Source organism: Globicephala melas, chromosome 12 (assembly GCF_963455315.2).
Source record: "Globicephala melas chromosome 12, mGloMel1.2, whole genome shotgun sequence".
Classification (NCBI taxonomy): domain Eukaryota; kingdom Metazoa; phylum Chordata; class Mammalia; order Artiodactyla; family Delphinidae; genus Globicephala; species Globicephala melas.
Genome location: NC_083325.1, coordinates 66,827,969 through 66,848,033, shown reverse-complemented (window position 1 = coordinate 66,848,033; position 20,065 = coordinate 66,827,969). Strand labels below are relative to the sequence as shown.

Sequence of the window (20,065 nt, the reverse complement as noted above, 5' to 3'; positions counted from 1 at the left end):
CACTTTATTGTATTTATTGTCCCTTAATTTAAAAACAAATCATTTTCTGACGCTAAAATACAGGTTCCTATGTCTCACTACCAGAGATCCATTTCCAGAGAATTCTGGAATTGAGCAAACTGATTTCAATGAAAGAATCTCACTTTAGGAACCTTGGGGAAGGGCTACACAACCCCTTCTCAGTTCTTCTGAGCTGTTAACTGAAACTTAAGGCCTGCCTCAAAGTCTGGGACCTTGTACAGCTGCTCCTAACGCCAAGGGTTGGCTGAAACCATGGATGGATAAAGCAGAAACTCAGTACCTTTCATGATCTTGTATATTCATTTTTTCTACTGCCCTATATATTTATTTCTGAATAATCCAGACTGAAGCCTTCCACATAGGTTATCTCATACAATGCTCGTAGCGAATCCATGAGGTAGTCAAGACAAGATCTGTATTATCTCCTTTAGGAACAAACACCCAGAGGCTCAAGGAGTTGCACACTATTTCAAATCCAATAAAGGAAAATATCATAAAAGAATCTAGGCCTCCTAGCTCCTAATCTAGTGTTCAGTTCACCGAAGAATATTTATTTTAATTATCTGGGCTGAGAATGTAAAAAGGATCTATAGAGGAGTTCTGCCCATGCCCACCCTCATGAACCTATATTCCAGTGAAAACTGAATAAAACATAAGAGAAAATGAAAAATATAGCCAATGGTTGAGATTTTCCTTCTGATTTCTTTTGGCTAGTTGCCTGATTTCCTTTAAGCATGCTTAGATTTCTATTTTTAATTTCATACTTGTTTTTCATACCTACCCTTTAGCATTTTCCTTACTCCAGGGAATTCTGGCTGCCTACCTCTTCATGCACCTGTTGTTACTTAGCCAGACAGGGACGATTCAAGGAAAAAAGACTCTTAATTAACCATTTGGTTAGGTGAATCTGCCCCAAGGGAGCTCTCCTCCTGCCCTGTTCTGGGGCCTCCCACTTTCTGGAATGCCTAGGTTATATCACCAAATGAATCTGACAGAATTTCCCTGGGAAAGGACCCAAGCTCAGAACAGTCCAGCTGGAAATTTCATCACAAGATTTACTGAAGAAAATCAAAGTTCTTCTGAGAAATGTGGTTCACCCAAAAAGGCACTGGGGTACCTCCCCCCTTCCACTACCTCACCACCAGGCCAACGCTTACTTTTAACTGCTCCTATCTCACACCTTTACTGTGTGAAAGAGCCCAGGTCATCACTAGGTTAAGAAACACTGGCCACAACCTAGATCGGAGGACAAGGCAATGGTTCTAAGGAAGAAGGCATCTACAGGGCTCCTTGCTAGTTCTATTTGCAGCTCTCCCCACATGACCCCTGGACCTATAACCATCCTCACCAACACCCATCTTCTTCTACTCCCAAGCACAGATGATGTCCATGTGCATCTTTTGGAGGCAATGGCTCATCTCTGGCTCACAAAAAAACCCACCACCTATAAAATCCAGTGTAGATGCTTAACAGCTTATTTTAGGTTGAGGTATTTTCCTAAGTCAGCCTCCCATTCAAGTCCATGGGCTATGTGTCTCCATGGAATTTCAAAGATTTAATTGCTTTTCATGGGCTCATGTCCATTACCATTTAGACCTTTCCATCTCTCCATTTGACAATGAAGAGTGAGGCTAGAAGTGTACAGGAAGGGCACAGCTCCAGCTAATTACAATAAAGGAGTTATCAGAGGCCAGTGGTCCAGCATGTCTGTGGACATGGTGGGACCTGGACTGCACAGATCACTCTCAGGGAAGATCCACCATCTAAAAACCACTGTTCTGTAATGCCTCTATCTTTTTCTTCCTTGGCATTAGTTTTCATACTTTCACAAAGTTAAGGCTTGGTTTATTTCTACAGAAGAACAAAGAATTGGATTGTAAATATGCTACTTGAATCTCTGGGCTGAATCCAAGGTCAAAAGACCTATAAGAGGATAATAGTTGATAGGAATAAAGTAAATACCACACCTCAACGCCCCTTCTCATCTATATTTCTGGGAAAACCAGGCCTTCCATGATTGGACAATAGAAACTACCACCCTGGCCACTCCCTACTTCCACTGGATCTCACCTCTTATCTCTTAGGAATTAGAAGTTAGTTGCATGGGGAACGCACAGTACCACAATTTCTGCCAGGGTTGCCACGTATTGCCACACATGAGGACTGCACAACTCCAGATGGCACCATTCAAATAGGCTAAAATGTATATAGAACCCTTGGAATTGTAGAGTGCACAACCTACACAACCAGATGCTGGGGTGTTGCTGCTTCTAGGAAAAATTATAATTGTTCATATTGATGGAGCAGTTTATGATGTGTCAGACATTGGGTTAAGGATTTACATGCATCATCTAATTTAATATTCATGACGACATCTTGAGATAGGAACTATTACTATACCCATTTTTCAAAAGATGAAACTGGGCCTTAAAGATTTTAAGAAATGTGGTACTTTCCTGGTGGTTCAGTGGTTAAGATTCTGCATTCCCAATGCAGGGGGCCCAGGTCTGATCCCTGGTCAGGGAACTAGATCCCGTGTGCCACAGTGAAGACCCGGCACAGCCAAATAAATATTTTTAAAAATTCACCTCCTCAATTAAAAAATAAACAAAACAACTTTCAAAAAAAAAAGATTTTAAGAAAAATTTCCAAGTCATGGCTATTGCCCAACAAATATTTATTGTATGGCCTTCTGACAAAGATAATGTAAAGCTTTTCCTCTATTTATATGTCTTGGTTGTTTATAACATGAACCTTGAGATGATTCCTGTAGTGGAAAGAGCTCTGATTTGAAGGCAGGATCTGTGGTCCTAGTCAGTACCTACCACATCCTCTAGCAACTCATAACCTCTCAACACATAAATGAAAGTTTCCAGTTCTAAAACTTTCTATCTGAATGTCCTTGAAAAAGTGTTATCGAACTTCTGGATTCCAGTTACTCCATTTATAAAATAAAGCAAATACTTGCTCTTCCTACTGTAGGATTGGTAACAATAATAAATATTAAAGTGATTTATAAATTATAAAGTTCCATACAACTGTAACAGGACATCAAGAATGGCTATTTAAAAAAGCAAAATGTCTTTTATAAATCAGGCTGGGCAAATTTCTATGAAGTGAAGTTGTCAGGCAGTAATGTTAAGAGTAGCAGTAGGCTGCAGCTTTTGCTCACACAACTCTCCTCTTCTCCTACCCGCAGGCCCATCCCTCTTCACTTTCAGCAGACAAACTGCCTTATAAAAGCACTCATTTATATTAACGATAACACTCTCCCTCCTCCAACATCCCACACACAAACCCCTTATGAATCTTATTTCTCTTTTGTAAATTTGTGAAAGGGTCAACTGGATTTAGAAGAATCCCATCTTTCAAACAGCTGTATATATTCTCAGCATTTCAAAGGGTTTTCAGTACCAGTAGGAGTTCACCAAACCTAGAACTGATCTCATCTTCTCAAGACCCGGGTACCTTTTGTCTTGCCCAAGGACTTGATGCCACACACACCTACAAATGCATCTTAGATGCATAGTCCTAGGTGAGTGTGCCTCCGCCTACTGAATATACCAAAACCCCAGAGAAACACTCTGTTTAATCTGGGGACAGAGAAGAATAAACTCAGTAATTTCAAAATATTTTTTCCAAGATACTAACAATCTTCTTGTAAGCACTTCTCACAAACTTCAGAGTTACATATGCAGTTATTTTTTTTTCCTCTTGGAAACATCAATACCCAGAGAATCTCAAGAGTTGTAACCCAAAATATCCTGATTCCTGCCGCTGGTCCCCATCCTGGCTCTCCTGCCTGTTGCAGTTTCTCAACATTTGAAAATACAGAACTGATTAATTATGAATGCTGTGGCTTGTCTGACCCACATCTCACCTTACACTTTTGCTCCCTTGGAATTCCATTCCATAGCCAGAGGAATATCAATTTCAGAAAATAAGGTTTCCCTGATATCCAACCTGAAGTTTCCTTCTGAAAGTCTCATCCTATTACTTCTGTGGGCCACACTAAATAACTCTTCTTCTTCACTGCCACTTTCCCTCCTCAGAGATTTGTAGATTGTTACCATGGCTTTCCCTTCATCACCACTTAGCCCAGCCATATATATTTAATTCTTTTCATCTTTCATCATAAATCAGTCCCTTCCACTCTTAAATCAGCTCTCTGCTCTTCTCTGGACTAGTTCCAACCCTCCCAATTCACCTCCAATAACCGATATCCCTTCTGGGAGCTCCAGTTTCTCCTCTTTATCTTCCTTCTCTCTCTTTGCCCTTTCCAGAAATGAAATGGGAAGGTACTGACAGTTATGTGAGGTCAAGGGTCAAGGGGTGTTGCATTGCATACACCTACTCTAAATTGCTTAGGCCTCTCCGTGGTACATATAAAGTCCCAAATCATATACCCCCTTTCTTGGAGTGGGAAGGAGGGTATTAACAGGGAAACAGGCCCTCTTACCCCACAGGTCATTATCCTCTAGGCCTCTGCATGGAGGATGGCAGAAGCAAGATGTCAAAACATCTACAAAACAGGTTACAAAGTGGAGCTATGGGCAATGTGGTAGCCTCCAGGCAGACAACTTTTTTGTGGTTTGGGCTGTCCCAAGATAGTGCACACCATTTGTACAGTCCCAGAAGCTGTCTCTCTACCTCTTTTCCATGAATGGGTGCTCTGGGGAACTACTTCAGACTTCGAAACGTCGATCCCATTTATGAATTCAAAACAACCCATAAAGAAAAGACATTAGTATGTCATGCATTATAAGGCCTCTTTAGACATTCTTTTGTTCTGTCAGATAGCCCAAACTGCAAATGATATGAAGGTATTGCTTTGTCCTGACTAGGTGCCTTCTATTTTTTACCACATTCCTAGCCATGGTCCTGCTCTGGTTTGGTACCCTGTCTTTAGTCTGAGATAAATGGACTGCCCCAGGCCCCTCAACACAAGGGGTGGAAGAAGACCCATCCTCTCTGCTTCCCTCCCCACAGATAGTCCCATCAGCAAGATTACGCCCCTCTAGACCAGACCACTAGTTACTTGGGCAGAAGCAGGGAGAAATTTACTTAGTTGCGCCTATTTTCCTTTGCTTAATTGAAGATCCTATGTCACAGAACAGGTAAATGCCTTTTCTACAAATCAGAGCCTATATAAAAAGAAGAAACCCATTTCCTCAAACATGATAAACAGTAAAATCAATCCAAGTGTGAGAACCTAAGCTTCAATTTTCATACAAGAAAATGAATGAAACCACAATAGTATATGCTGCCCCAAACATGAAACATGATATGGAAGGGTGTGTCCACTCCCTCCATAGGGAATCTTAAGTGGAGACTGTATCTAAATGAGGTTGGGGAGGCAGTGGTAAAGCGAGAAGCTAGGCCTCTAGTCCTGCATGGCCGGCTGCCTAACTGCAGACAGCATATGTCTCAGAGCAGGAGAGTCCAGCCTGTTCCAAGTGCGGTCACCACAAAGCCTGAAGTGCTTTTCAGTTAAGCTGTCTCTCTGGAGGTCATCGGGACCTCATCCAGTTACACTTAGTGTCTTATTTGATCCCATCAATAAACATTTGATCCCAATCCTGATGAAAAATGCTTGGCCAAAATTTCTAGCCTTTTAATAGCAGAATCCTGGCTCTTTCTAAAACCACCATTGCTAGATGTATCGAATGATGCATAAGGGCTTGGTCCAGCTGCCAAACGGACTGTGTTGCTGATGGAGGACTTGGGATGCTCATTGTGCTTCCCTACTGCCAGTAGCAGAGCAGCTCCTGGAGCACACTAATCTCTACATGAAACTCCCTCACTCGGCAGCTTCAACTCCCTATCTAACGCTTGACTGGAGTATATTCTTCAAAAGCATTAAGCGTGTGACTCTTCACAGGCAACACTGATAACTTCAAGCAACCTGCCTGTTTATAGTAGGTAAGTTCAGGGCTGTAGAAAGGGCCCTTTTTGCCTATCATCAACATCTACACTGCTAGAGCCTACGGTCATTTAACAAGAAATGATGGGAAGGTTCCAGAGATGCTCAGAGACATGAAAGTGGAAGAAAATCTGCATTCCCAGAGAAATAATTTTTATATCCATTACAAAAACATTAAGCACTAAAAGAGAACGTAGCATGTATAAACCACAGAAGCCAAGACAACATTAAAGCACAGCTGTTCTTTACAAAAGTATCTGTAGTGTATGGAGGTTCCTTAAAAAACTAAAAATAGAACTACCATATGACCCAGCAATCCCACTACTGGGCATATACCCTGAGAAAACCATAATTCAAAAAGAGTCATGTACCAAAATGTTCATTGCAGCACTATTTACAGTAACCAGGACATGCAAACAACCTTAGTGTCCACTGACAGATGAATGGTAAAGAAGATATGACACATATATACAATGGAATATTACTCAGCCATAAAAAGAAATGAAATTGAGTTACTTGTAGTGAGGTGGATGGACCTAGAGACTGTCATACAGAGTGTAGTAAGTCAAAAAGAGAAAAATATCGTATGCTAACACACACACACACACACATATATATATATATATATATACACACACACATATATATATATGTGGTTCTGAAGAACCTAGGAGCAGGACAGGAATAAAGATGCAGATGTAGAGAATGGACTTGAGGACATGGGGAGGGGGAAGGGTAAGCTGGGACGAAGTGAGAGTGTGGCATGGACATATATACACTACCACATGTAAAATAGATCGCTGGTGGGAAGCAGCTGCATAGCACAGGGAGATCAGCTCAGTGCTTTGTGAACACCTAGAGGGGTGGGATAGGGAGGGTGGGTGGGAGACACAAGAGGGAGGAGATATGGGGATATATGTATATGTATAGCTGATTCACTTCGTTATAAAGCAGAAACTAACACACCATTGTAAAGCAGTTATACTCCAATAAAGATGTTTAAAAATATATAAATAAATTAGTTCCAAAAAAATAAAAGTATCTGTAGTGAGACAACAGTATTGGCCTCCTATCTCAGTTCACAGAAAGCACTGTCAAATTCATCAGACCCTGTCTCTTACCATGAGCTAGTGTAAATTCCAAAACTGAACACAAAGGGGTCATTTTAGGTGCCAATGCCACTAATGCTAATGCTGAAATATGCATCCAGACTCTGTTTTCCATGCGGACCACATACCAGTATGCCTTCTCTGCAATGACTGAGAAACCTCAGCTTCTGAATATCCCTGCTGCATTAGACTACTGGGTATATGTGGGAGCATGTGTGTGTGTTGGGACAAGCATGGGAGATACTTGTAGCTCTACAATGGGCTTTTTTTCAATGCTTTCCATCCAATGAATAAAAGACATTAGTAACCAGTGGAGCATAAGAATTTCATTTATTTCTGACAACAAGAATGACAGAAAAGATGCTGGGTTTTGCCCAATGAAATTAGTGTAGGCTTTTAAAAGTCATGCTTTCTTTTCTGTGCTTTCTCATTCACTTACATTGTGTATTTTATTGACAAGCCTTTCCCCAATGGTCTTACAAGAGAAACATCCATTCAAAGCCACCTGGTTTTCCCAGTCAATGGATATTATGGGAAGAGTTAGAAGTAAGTGTCTGAATAAACACCCCCAACTCAGTGAATATGGGAAGAAAATGAGAGTAAATGAAACAGAAACCCCATTTCAGGAGTCTCCAGCAGAGAGATCTGCAGTGAAACAGGCCTGCCAGAGACTGTCATCCAGATCTGTTGCTGCAGATATTCAAGCTAAGAATTGGAGAGAAGGAACTGGGGACAGGGAAAGAAAGGGAAATCAACTATTGTCTCTTCCTGGCTTCAGAGTGACTCCCCAAAGGAAACAATCTTGGCAACTTTGCTCCCTCTCTCCACAGCTCCGTCCTGTCCCCTGTCCCTTAGTTCCTCTAGGGCTCTCCCAACACATCTGAGAGGAAGAACAAGAGTCTATGAGTGGCTAGCAGCCTGGGGTTAGGTGGAGAGCAGAATGAATTAATGAAAAAGAGGCAATTTCTAGGTAAGCCAGCATTTGGATGGGATAGCTGGGTGGGATTCAGTAATATGAAAAGGAGTTCTATATTCCATGAGAAAGTGTATCACATTTCCAAAATCTGTGGAGGCCAGGAAGAGAAACAAAGCGAAAAGAAGAAGGGCAACAGTTCTGAGATCTAGAACCAAGCTCTCAGAACACAGACTAGAGGGATTTCAACTGTCCCAGGAGCCCCAGAAGAAGGGCATCCAATCTTGGCTGAGACCCTGTGTAAAGTCAGTAGAAAGAGTTATTCTTCCAAGAACAGGAAACTTTTTTTCCAACTTGGTTGCTGGGGAGGAAAGGAGAGTCCCCTTAGGGAGTGACTGCGTTCAGGAAGAAAATAAGAAAATACAGTCTAACTGGGGAAGGAGGTTTGTGGAAGGAGGAAAGAAAGCTAAGAACCGCAGGCTGAGGTTTTGGAAACGAGGGTTAGTTGATAGTGGTTGCAAATTGATGCCTCTAAGAAACCAAATCCCGAAACGCTCGGGCGGGAGCTGCTCACCGGTCCCGGTCGCGAAGATCTGGAAGAGAAGGCGGGGCTGGGAGGCGCGGATCGCAGCGGACAGCCTTCCCTCTCTGCCCACTTCCGACGCCTTCTTCTCGGGCATCAGGCGGATCCTCAGCCGTCCTTCGCCGTGGCGAATCCACCAGCTGAACAGCTCAGTGAGGTTGAACTGGAGCAGCCCCGCAGTCGCCTCCCCTGGGGGCCCTACACAGCCCTCAAGGATCGCCTCCTCTCCCAGCTCCAGCACCAGCTGCTTGGCGCGCCGGAGCTTGCGAACCGAGCCTTCCTTCAGCACCCTGGACAGCGTCCATGCCCGGGCCGGGGCGGGAGAACTGGCGCCGGGTGGTGGCCCCACCAGCCTAAGCAGTGGGGCGCAGTCAAGAGCCAGCGAGCCGCGCGCCTCCAGCCGGCCGGCCCTCGGCTCCGAAGGGGACAGCGGCGGCAGCAGCAGGTCCCGAGCATAGACGCGAAAGAGAGAGGGTACCACAAAGTCCACCGCCAGGCTCTTCCTCTGCAGGCGCGAGTAGCTGAGCGGCTCCCGGGGCTGCAGCGCCGACCCCATGGCTGGTGAGCCCACGCGCTGGCCGGTCTCGGTCCCGGTCCCGGAGCCTGAGGCTGCCGGTGAAAGCAGCAACAGCAGCCACATAAGCCCTATGGCTCCCATCCCGCCAAAGGAGGGTTGTTTATACTAGTCTCCCGAGTCTCCAGGATCCAGCCTCGCCCTCCGTTCCCCCCACCCCCCCAAATGGGAAAGGGCTCCGAACAGTCGTTGGTCCTGAAGGGCTCCTTCCACCTGATCTCAGGGGGATTGTGCGTGCACTCGATTCCCTTTCCTCCAACTGCAAGGAGGCGAGCAGGAATCTCAACAAAACGCTGCTGGAGGCTCAGGGGCGTGTCAAGAGACCCTGAAGCGCGAAGGTTTCGGCAGCTGGGATCCTGTGCCTCTCGCGCGCCGCGCGGAAAGCCGCGCCCCCGTCCGTAGCTCCCCGCGCTCTGGAACGAGAGAGACTACTATGGTTGAAGGGAGATGGCAATTGGGTACCGTCCTCTCCTGCCCCCCGCGGCCTGAGCTGTGGTGTGTCCGCTCTCGAGCGGCCTCCAATCCTCTGCAACTTTCCTGCTGGGAACGGTGGCTTAGAGCTGTTGTCTGCTGTCCTGGCCGCCTCCTGAGCTGTTTTCGGCTCCTCTGAGCTTCTTTTCCTCGTCTGGGGGGGGAAAGGGGAGGGTGACCGAGGGCACCGGCTTCCTTCTCTCGCACCCTCCTTCGACCCTCCGCAGCGGGAGGTCTTCGGACTGCACTTCTCGCTGAACTTCTGGACCTGAATCGAGCCCCCGCCGCTCAAGTTTTCAGGGTCCTTGCTCTCCTCCGGCGTCTCAAGAGTTCCCAGGCACCAGAGCGGCCCTGGCGGCAGCAGCGGAGTGAAAGCATTCAGGGCCCGAGAGCCCGAAATCTTGCTGCCCCCTCCTCACTCATCAGCAGCTCCCGCGTCTTTTGTGGCTGGCCAGAGCGCGGCCGGAAGTCGCCTCTGTGCTCCGCGACCCTCCGGACCGCTGCAGCGGGGGTGCCAGCTGCTACCACCGCTGCCACCCCCGGAGCCGCTCTATCGCAGCTGCCTGGGCGTCCGCCACTTACAGCTGGAGGAGCAGAGAGCGCGAGCCCGGAGCTGGCCGGGCCGAGGCGGGGGCGGGGCTCGAATGCCAACTCCTCTCCGCAGCTGGGCCCACTCAGCCCCGCCCCGCCCCGCTCGCACCCGCCAGCCAATGGCGCGGCGAGGTCGGCTTCCTATGCAAATCTGCAGAGGCCTCGGCTTTCATTGAGAAAAGCACAGAGCCCGCCCCGCCCTCCATTCATCCCTCCTCCCTCTCTCCCTCCTTCCCCTCCTCCAGATTCCCTGCCCTATTTCGCTGCTGTGTGAACAGAGGCGTGTTTTGGATGAATGGTAGGACTGGAAGAGGCCTTTGTAATCAAGCATTCTCTCTAATTTTGCATTTAAGAGAGTAAACGGGTCCGACTTCGGAAAAGCAGTTCTGGAATAAAACTGGAGGCCAGGGGAAGGGAGGGGGGAGGGGCAGCGCGACACTGCCAACTCGGAGCTTGGATCAGAGCCCTGAGACATAATCTTCTCTGACCCTTCCATTATTTGAACGCATTCCTGGGAACCTAACGATCCCACCATCCACACAAGAAAAAATGGCGGGGGGGGAGGGGAGGTACTGGGGGAGGGTGGGAAGCGGCTGGCAATCTCACAGAGTTGCGATTCAGCTACAACAAATATTTCAGATCTCAGTCACCCCGCGTTTTCTCAGAATGGTGCTTAAATATGTGTCACCTCCTTTACTCTCTGCAAGGTAAATATTTTAAACTCTAGTTTTAGAGGTAAGGAAACTGAGTCGCAGAGATCTTAACTGATTTTCCTAGGGTCACATAGTCCTACTTGCCTCCCAAGCTCTTACTCAGGTGCTCTTAACCACTGCTCTCCCATACCCTTCCATGGGTAACAGGCTAAGAACATCTAGGAATGACTTAGCTAGAAGGAATAATGATCTGGCATTCCTGTTCACAGCCTTGGGAGTGAGAGTTCAGAACTGCAGGCCATTTTTATTCACCTGTGAAGTCAGGGCTCTATCTCCAGTCTCTCCCTTCATCTCTCCTGAGCTTCTATCACAGAACCTGGATAATGGCTGTGTTTATAACAAGTGGTTCACTAGAATCGTAGACAAAACTACAATCCTTGGTGCACAGAGTGGAGTTGAATCTCCCTCACTGAGCAACAAAGCAAGACCTGATCCAGAGAAGAAATGATGCTCCTACCTTGGTGGCGGAAGGGAAGGAGGGAGAAAAAGAAAGAGGAAGGAAAAGGTATGGAGGTTAATAATTTCCTAGTATGTGAGCAAATATGTTTGGATTTTCATCATATTTCACTGGCATGCACACTAGTGAAAGAATAATTTTCTATTTGAAATATTAAAAAGACTAAAACACAGGTCCTTTCACTCCCCACTCCAGTCCTTTTTTCTCTATATAATTCTTGTCAAACTGACTCCAGAAATTTGTCACTAACTATGAATCAGCTACAATCAATGGCCAGTAGGGGGCTGCAGAGACTTTCAACTTAAGACACCCGCCAGGGTTTAACATTTTCCCAGATAATCACCAGGACCACTGCCTTCGCACCTAGTGAACACAAGGGTCTCAATTCTCATGCTTTTATAAATTTTCTCAAATTTCCCTATAGAGAGAAGTGCCTCTCTATATAGATTAAATCACACTGAATCTCAAAAATGTTCTCTTTTTGTTAGATAATTTAGAAAAAGTACGAAATGAATATTGCTAGAGGCTACTGGTTACTATACATATGCATCTGTAAGAGAGTGTGTGTGTGTGTGTGTGTGTGTGTGTGTATCACATCACATAGTGGCCTTTTGGGGAAAGATATATATTACTGTTTCCATTATAGAGACAAAACACCTAAGGCTCAGAGACGCAAACTAATTTGCCCAAGGTCAAACAGCAAGTAAATAAGAGCTGGAATTCAAACCAGTGATTCTTTTCCTCCAAAATTTACACATCTCACTGAGACAAATTTGGCCTCTTCCTCATGCCTACAGCTATAATTTTGACACTTCTATCCTATATCGTTGGTATCTAAGCATGGGAGATGGAAAAGAGCAGTTAAGAGCAAATGGAGAAGATAGAGACAGAAAGATTAAAAGTGTGAGCAGAAGTGATAACTAACATGTCTTGTGCACATATTATGGACCAGCACATTTCAAAATAATTTTCATGTATTATCTGATTTAAGAGTCACACTAACACTGTGAGGGGAAGTAACAGTATGTCTATTTTACAGATCACAAATGGAAGCTCAGAGAGGGTAACTTCCCAACAACAGACTACACAGGTAACAGGATTTATTACAGAATTGGAACCTGGATACCTGACTAAGAAGTCCATGTTCTCAAATCCTGGTGACCTCACAAGACAGAAAGTGGAGTGTGGGAGAACAGACTGAAATGGGTAGAGGTGAACAAGGAAGAAACTGAAAGCCCAACTCAAAAAAGAGAGATATAGGGAGTGGGAGTAGCAGGGAGAGCAGACAGGAGATACTGGAAGCCATGAAGACACAGTTAATGAGGTGGGCTGCTCTGGGTCACCTTGTTGATAACTTGGGAAAGGAAAGGGCCAAGAAGGACACTGAAAGCACAAGACCCTCCTCAGGAAATTCCCAGTTTCTGGTAATAGTCAAGTGGACAACTCAGATAAGGAGGTGTTTGAATTCTCTATAAGAAGAGCAGTAATAAAAACAGCATTTCAAATCCAGGCAGTGTGATTTAAGGCAAAACACACATCAGAACTGTAAAATCTGACTGAGACCTACAGGGTTAAGTCAGGCATTCAGTTGGTCAAAAAGAAGGAGGAGGAGGACAAAGGAGAAAGGGAGAGAGAGGAAAAGAGGAGCAGAAGCAAGAGAAGGAAAAGAAGGTAGGAGAAAAATCAATAAGATGAGCTGAAGCTAGACATTAGAAGATACTTATTGCTAAGACATTTGGAAACTCATAATCAGAGTAGCTTACCCTGGAACAAGAGCAGGAAATGTGACCTAGAAGAAACATTCAAATGAACTGTGGATTTGTGTTCAGGAAACAAGATTTTAATCACAACCTTCCTTCTCAGAGGCTCTATGGATCTTGGGAAAATCCTTGATTTCTCTTGGCTCATACATCAAATTAGAAGAAGAACCAGGTATAGTTTTAAGACACTGTCCACGCTGAATTCTGTATGAGATTCTACAAGTGGCCAAAAGATCTTATTCAAGACAAAGGACCACAGCTGACAGGTACTAGAAGGAGACTATGAACTTCCAAGGGAACCAGAAAAAGAGTTTGAACCTAATGCTAAAAACAGGAAAAATAAAACAAAGATTTCTTTTTAAAAATGTGTCTGTCCGGGCTTCCCTGGTGGCGCAGTGGTTGAGAGTCCGCCTGCCGATGCAGGGGACACGGGTTCGCGCCCCGGTCTGGGAAGATCCCACATGCCGCGGAGCGGCTAGGCCCGTGAGCCATGGCCGCTGAGCCAGCGCGTCCGGAGCCTGTGCTCCGCAACGGGAGAGGCCACAACAGTGAGAGGCCTGCGTACCGGAAAAAAAAAAAAAAATGTGTCTGTACTAGTAGACAGACTTGAGCTCTGAATCTATAGCCTGCAATTGCTGGCCAGTCATACATAAGATACCTTCTAATAATCATCATGCTAAGAGGAAAGTAGCTAGAGTTGTTAATTCAACCATTATTTATTAAGCACCTACTATTTGCTTGGCTTTACATGAGGTGCCAAGGAGAGATACTGTGATGAATCTGAAAACAGACAAGGTTCCTACTAGCATGAGGTCTTGATAAAATTAAATGAGAAAATCCGGAATACAAAATTGAATTCATGTCTATGCTATAACTAAGCAAAAATTACAAATACAAAAACAAAAAACTGGAGGAAAACACTGATAAATAGGCTTATTGGGGGTGGCAAATTATGGGTGATTTTTTTTTCCTTTTACAAATACTTTTAATAGTTTTGTATAATAAATAATAATAGAATTTGATTTCCATGAAGAAAGTATATCAGTCAGGATAGCTAGGTTATGCTGTAATAACAACAAAAAAACAAATCTCGTTAATGATGAAATATATTCTCATAACCCATATCCATTTCAGGTCAGCAGAGAGCTCTGATCATCATAATCATTTAGGGATCCAGGCTATGGAGCAGCTAACCTCTACTGTGAACTTAGAGGGTCTTGCACCAAAAAACTAAAAGTTCCAACCTGGAAATGACCCATCCTTTCTTACTCATAACTCTGGCTGGAAATATCCATATGATGACGTATCCTATTATGAGAGAGCCAACAAGGTGGAGAAATATCCAACAAACAGACCCATTGATTCCCAAGGAAAAGGAAAACCTGAAAGTGTTGACTTAGATGACTTAGACCAGGCAGGATCTAGAAGACTGGTGTTACCCAGAGAAAAAACGATCTTAACTCTCCTGGGATCCACAGCCAACAGGAGAGCACAGCCTCTCAGTGTTTGCATATGTCATCGTGGAAAAACAGAAAAGCTTGGTCTGCTCTCATCCCTCACAAGGCATGATATAAGAGGCCACAGAGACACAGAAAAAACCCTTCTCAAACACCAAAGAGTGACAGCTTTCTCCCGGAAACTATAAAAAATCTCACATTTACTGAAGAGAGAAGAAACAACAAGAGAGAGCAAAGCAAACAGTTCACCACTATGTACTTCACAGCAATCCCCATGTTTGCTGAAGCACAGTACATTAGGGAAGAAGGCCATGAGCTATTACTACAACTAGCACGTGTTGGTTTTATCACCTGCTGCTATCCTAATATTTTCTTGTCTTTTTAAATATCCTTTTTGGTCAGGGAAGATAAAAGTAAAACTTTTTGGGTAATTTGATTATCAATGTAGTCCTTTTGAAAAATCTTTTAAGGGCTCCAAACCAACACAGTATCCATTCCATTTAGTTCTTTCTGACTTTCAGCCAACACAGGTTAGTGCCCTGGCCTGTGACTTTTAGTGGCATCAAGGAGAAGGCTTTGGTATCTTAGAGCCTAATCATGTCTGTGTGATAGATCAGATACATCGTAGACAGGTCAATCTCTGAGCAATAGATTACATCTAGTTTACCTGCTCCAGTTGTCCTAATGATCAAAATAACAGGCAATTCCCACTGGCCAGTCCTATCTGATCCATCATTTTACATCTGCATTGTCCTGCCTGGTCTTCTGTCCCGGACTTTCTTTCTTATTCAGACCCAGGGGTGACTGAACCCCTTTGACTGAACCCTACCCAGATGCAGAGACGAATCTCGGTTCTACTTAGGAGGAATTAAGATCAGATGGCTTAGCATCAATTGCCTTTCAAGCTAATCACTGAATCCTATTTCGAATAACTGCTATTTTTGTCTTGTTCCTGTGATCAAGCCACACCTTATCCCTAATTTCTTTTTTTCTTTTCTTTTTTTTTTTTGCAGTACGCGGGCCTCTCACTGGTGTGGCCTCTCCCATTGCAGAGCACAGGCTCCGGACACGCAGGCTCAGTGGCCATGGCTCACGGACCCAGACGCTCCGCGGCATGTGGGATCTTCCCAGACTGGGGCAACGAACCCGCATCTCCTGCATCAGAAGGCGGGCTCCCAACCACTGCGCCACCGGGGAAGCCCTCCCTAATTTCTTAATGGGCTGAGCTTAGCCTTGTTCTTACAGGGCCCTCCCCCTAGTCAATACCCTTCCTCTGAAATCTGCTCTCCACTGACTGGTTTCTATGAGCCAATCTCTTGTTGGCCCAGGTGTATGCATACTAGTTCCCAGTCTTCTCTCCCATGGATGCCCATCTTCCCCCCCTTCCCCCTTCTTCTGATTGGGCCCACAACCAAGAGTAAGCATTGCTTATTATCATGGGACACAGGCCATGGCCATGGTTGATTAGACCAGAAGTGAACACCTGACTCTAGAGAGGCCCATCCCCAGGCTAGGTTGAGCCAATCAGCTTCCCTCTCCAACTAGGAAGCAGAGACTGTGTGGAATTGACATGTGAGTCATGAATAGTGGGGCACCATAATGCCCCCTTTCCTAAAAACTGATGGTTTCCATCAGGCCTTGCAATAAACACCTCAGTTTTTTTTTTGTTTTTTTTTTTTTGCGGTACGCCACCCTCTCACTGTGTGGCCTCTCCCGTCGCGGAGCACAGGCTCTGGACACACAGGCTCAGCGGCCATGGCTCACAGGCCTAGCCGCTCCGCGGCATGTGGGATCTTCCCAGACCGGGGCACGAAGCCGTGTCCCCTGCATCGGCAGGCGGACTCTCAACCACTGAGCCACCAGGGAAGCCCTAAACACCTCACTTTTTGAGAAAATTTGGGATGGACTTTGCTCCTGGCAAATCAAACTAAGACAAGGTGGGACACTTGCCCTTTCCCTCTCACTAGTCCTTCCTGGCACTAACTCCTTACAAAGATCCTACCTAGACACTGCTCTCCAAGCATAGGGGTATCTGACCCTAACACTACTCACCCTGCTATCCAGAACTGACCTGGATTATCCCATTAAGACTGAGCCCCAAAGTCCTCTGATTTCTCTTCTTTGCTGTGAACTGAGTACCCAGGTGGATTCAGCCAGTACTGGGAAACCTAGATGCAAAAAGACCATATTTTCAAATCCACAAATCTGGACATGTGGTCTGATGCGACCTCTGTGTATAGCAGGTTTTCCACATATGAGGCAATTTGGATGCTGCATTTTTCACACGTAGCAGGTATTTCAAGGATTTATATAAAATAAGGTTACATCATGCTGATCCAAAGTATCCAGGATGCAAGGCTGTAATACCAGTGACTAATACTTGGGCCCCGAGCACATGACAGCAGTCCTGTAAACAGGGAGAGCTATCTAGTTTCAGGAGGAAAGGGCCTCCTTCATACTTCCTTCCCCTTTCCAAGTTCTAAATTCTGCCAGATGGTTCCTGGTGGCTTAGCAGCCTCAGTATGGCCATGCTAGTCAGTCCCCACTCTGTAGTAACAACCCTCAAACTTCCCACCAGTCTAGGATGCTTGGCCGTGGAACACTAGCCATGCTAGCCAAGCTAGCCAAGCTCTGAAGCCTTGCCTATTACTTTGAACAGCAGGTGTCCACTAGTGGTAACCAGCCTCAAAGATGGCCCCATCTCCTTATGTTTGCACCCTTGTGCATTGCCCTCAGACACTGAATAGGGCTCACCAGTGTCACCAACAGAATATGTGGAAATGATAGTGTGCAACTTCTGGGTCTGGCCATAAAAGACACTGTGGCTTTCTTGGACCACTTGCTCCAGGGGAAGCCAGCTGCTATGTCATATGGATACTCAAGAAGCCCTATGGAGAGGTCTGTGTGGCAAGGAACAAAGGGCTCCTGCCAATAGTCAACCTAATTTGCCAGACATGTGAATAAGTTGCCTTAGAAGCAGATCTTCCAGCCTGGGTCAAGCCTTCAGATGCCTACAGCCTCAGCTGACATCTTGACTGTAACCTCATAAGAGACCTTGAGCCAGAGCACTTATTGAGGTCAAACTCTTGACTCACATAACCTGTGAGTTGATAATGTTTACTCTTATTTTAGGTTGGATTAATTTGTTATGAAGTAATGTATAACAAGTATACCACTCCTTCCATTTCACTAGGTTCCTCTCTCCCCCCTTCTACCTGCTTCCCCAGCCAAGCCACGCCATTGCTGACCAATCCATCACAGCTGGTGCTGCCTGTCCCCAAACATCCACCAAGATGGATCATCAACCAAGGTAAGGCTCGTCTAGCAACCAGAGGCGGGATACCCCTCAAAAACACTTCACTGCTCCATCAGCACCTATAACAGAAGCTACGCATCCCCTCAGAGCCCTGGGAATTAATACTTTCCATTTTTTCCCTTTCTCTTATAGCATTTTATTTCTGATTATAAAAGTGATACATATTAATTATAGGAAATTTGAAAAATTCAAAAATATATTAAAAGGAAGTTTAAATAACCCATAGTCTCACCACCCAAAAATAATGACTCAAAATTTGTTATATTTCCTTCCAGTATTATTTTAAATTACTACAATTTGGTTCATGCAAAGTCATATCCTACACAATTTTTTAACTTAACATTATATTGTGAGCATTTTCCCACATCACAGAACATTCCAGGGATTTATGATTTTTAATGACTGCAGAGAATTACAATGTATAGATGTACCATAATTTGTTTAACCAGTCTTTATTTTTGGACATGGTGCTATAAATAATCCTGTGACAAATATTCCTGTACATCGATCTTAATCCATGACTCTGATTAATTCTATAGTTCATAAATCTGTTTTCATTTCAGTTCATTTCTTTAGATCCTTAAGTTTCTTTATAAAAAATGTAACCACTAACACATGCATAGAATTGAAAAGTTATGCAGTGAAAGTACATCTTTCTCCTACCAGGGTTCCCTGGTCTTCCCAGTGTCCTTTTCCAGAGGCAACAATTTTACCTTTTCTGGGGTATTCATGCAGAACTCCTCTGTGCATATACAATCACATATGTGTAGATCAGTGGTTCTCAAAGTGTGGTCCAACACCCTGGGGTTCAAGACTCTTTCAGGGAGTCCATAAGGTCAAAAGTATTCTCATAATTCCAAGGCATTATTTACCTGCTTCACTTTTTTTTAAATTTATTTTATGAAGTATAGCTGATTTACAATGTTGTATTAATTTCTATTGTACAGCCAAGTGATTTGGTTATACACATATACATTCTTTTTCATATTCTTTTCCATTATGGTTTATCACAGGATATTGAATATAGTTCCCTGGGCTATACAGTAAGACCTTGTTGTTTATCCATTCTGTATATAATAGTTTGCATCTGCTAATCCTAAACTCCCAAGTAATTCCTCCCCCACCCAGCCTCCCCCTCGGCAACCACAAGTCTGCAGATGTAGAAAACAAACTTATGGTTACCAGGGGGTAAGCGGTGGGGAGGGATAAATTGGGAGATTGGAATTGACATATACACACTACTATATATAAAATAGATAACTAACAAGGACCTACTATATAGCACAGGGAACTCTACTCAATACTCTGTAATGGCCTATATGGGAAAAGAATCTAAAAAGGAGTGGATATATGTACATGTATATGTAACTGATTCACTTTGCTGTACACCTGAAACTAACACAACATTGTAAATCAACTATACTACAATAAATATTTTTTAAATTAAGAAGATGTATATATACACAACGGCATACTAGTTAGCCATAAAAAAGCATGCAGTAATGCCATTTGCAGCAACATGGATGGACCTAGAGATTATCATACTAAGTGAAGTCAGTCAGAAAGAAAAAGATAAACAGCACATAATAAAACTTAAATGTGGGATCTAAAATATGACACAAATGAACTTATCTACAAAACAGAGACTCAAATGCTTCACTTTTATTTTCTCACAAGTGTACAGTTCAGTTTTCCAGAAGCTTCATGATATGTGATCATGTCATCACTTTGGCAGCTAATGGAGTGTGTGCTTGTGTATTCTTGGGTTTTCTAGAATTTTCTAAGACAACTGAGGACCCTTGAGTGGGGTCCTCAATAATTTTTAAGATTGTAAAGGCCTCTGGAGACCAAAACGTTTGAGATCTGTTGATATAGATCCTAACACAGACACACACAAACGCACACGCACACACATACAAATTGGTAGCATGCTATACATATACTCTGTAGCTCTTATTATGAAAATATGTATTTGGGATTATTTCATCACAGCACCTATAAAACAGCCTTGGTGTTTTTGAGTGGCTATATTTCCTTCTATTTTATGGTTGTTCCACGTGTATTCAACCAGCTCCTACTGATGGAATTTAGTTTATTTTAAATCTTTGCTTCCATTATTACTATTATATAACAATACATATTGCACAGAATAACTTGGTATGCTCTTCATTTTCTAC

At 44.1% G+C, this 20,065-nt stretch overlaps 1 protein-coding gene across 1 annotated transcript in view; it reads right to left on the bottom strand.

The window, feature by feature from the left end:
- LOC115854330 (ALK tyrosine kinase receptor-like) overlaps positions 1-9,236 on the bottom strand; it is a 608,779-nt gene extending 599,543 nt beyond the window's left edge. Inside the window, exon 1 of the mRNA XM_060309236.1 lies at positions 8,541-9,236. Coding sequence (XP_060165219.1) covers positions 8,541-9,207 — 667 coding nt within the window. The 5' untranslated portion in view covers positions 9,208-9,236. The remainder of the gene's footprint in view (positions 1-8,540) is intronic.
- Positions 9,237-20,065: the final 10,829 nt, after the last annotated feature.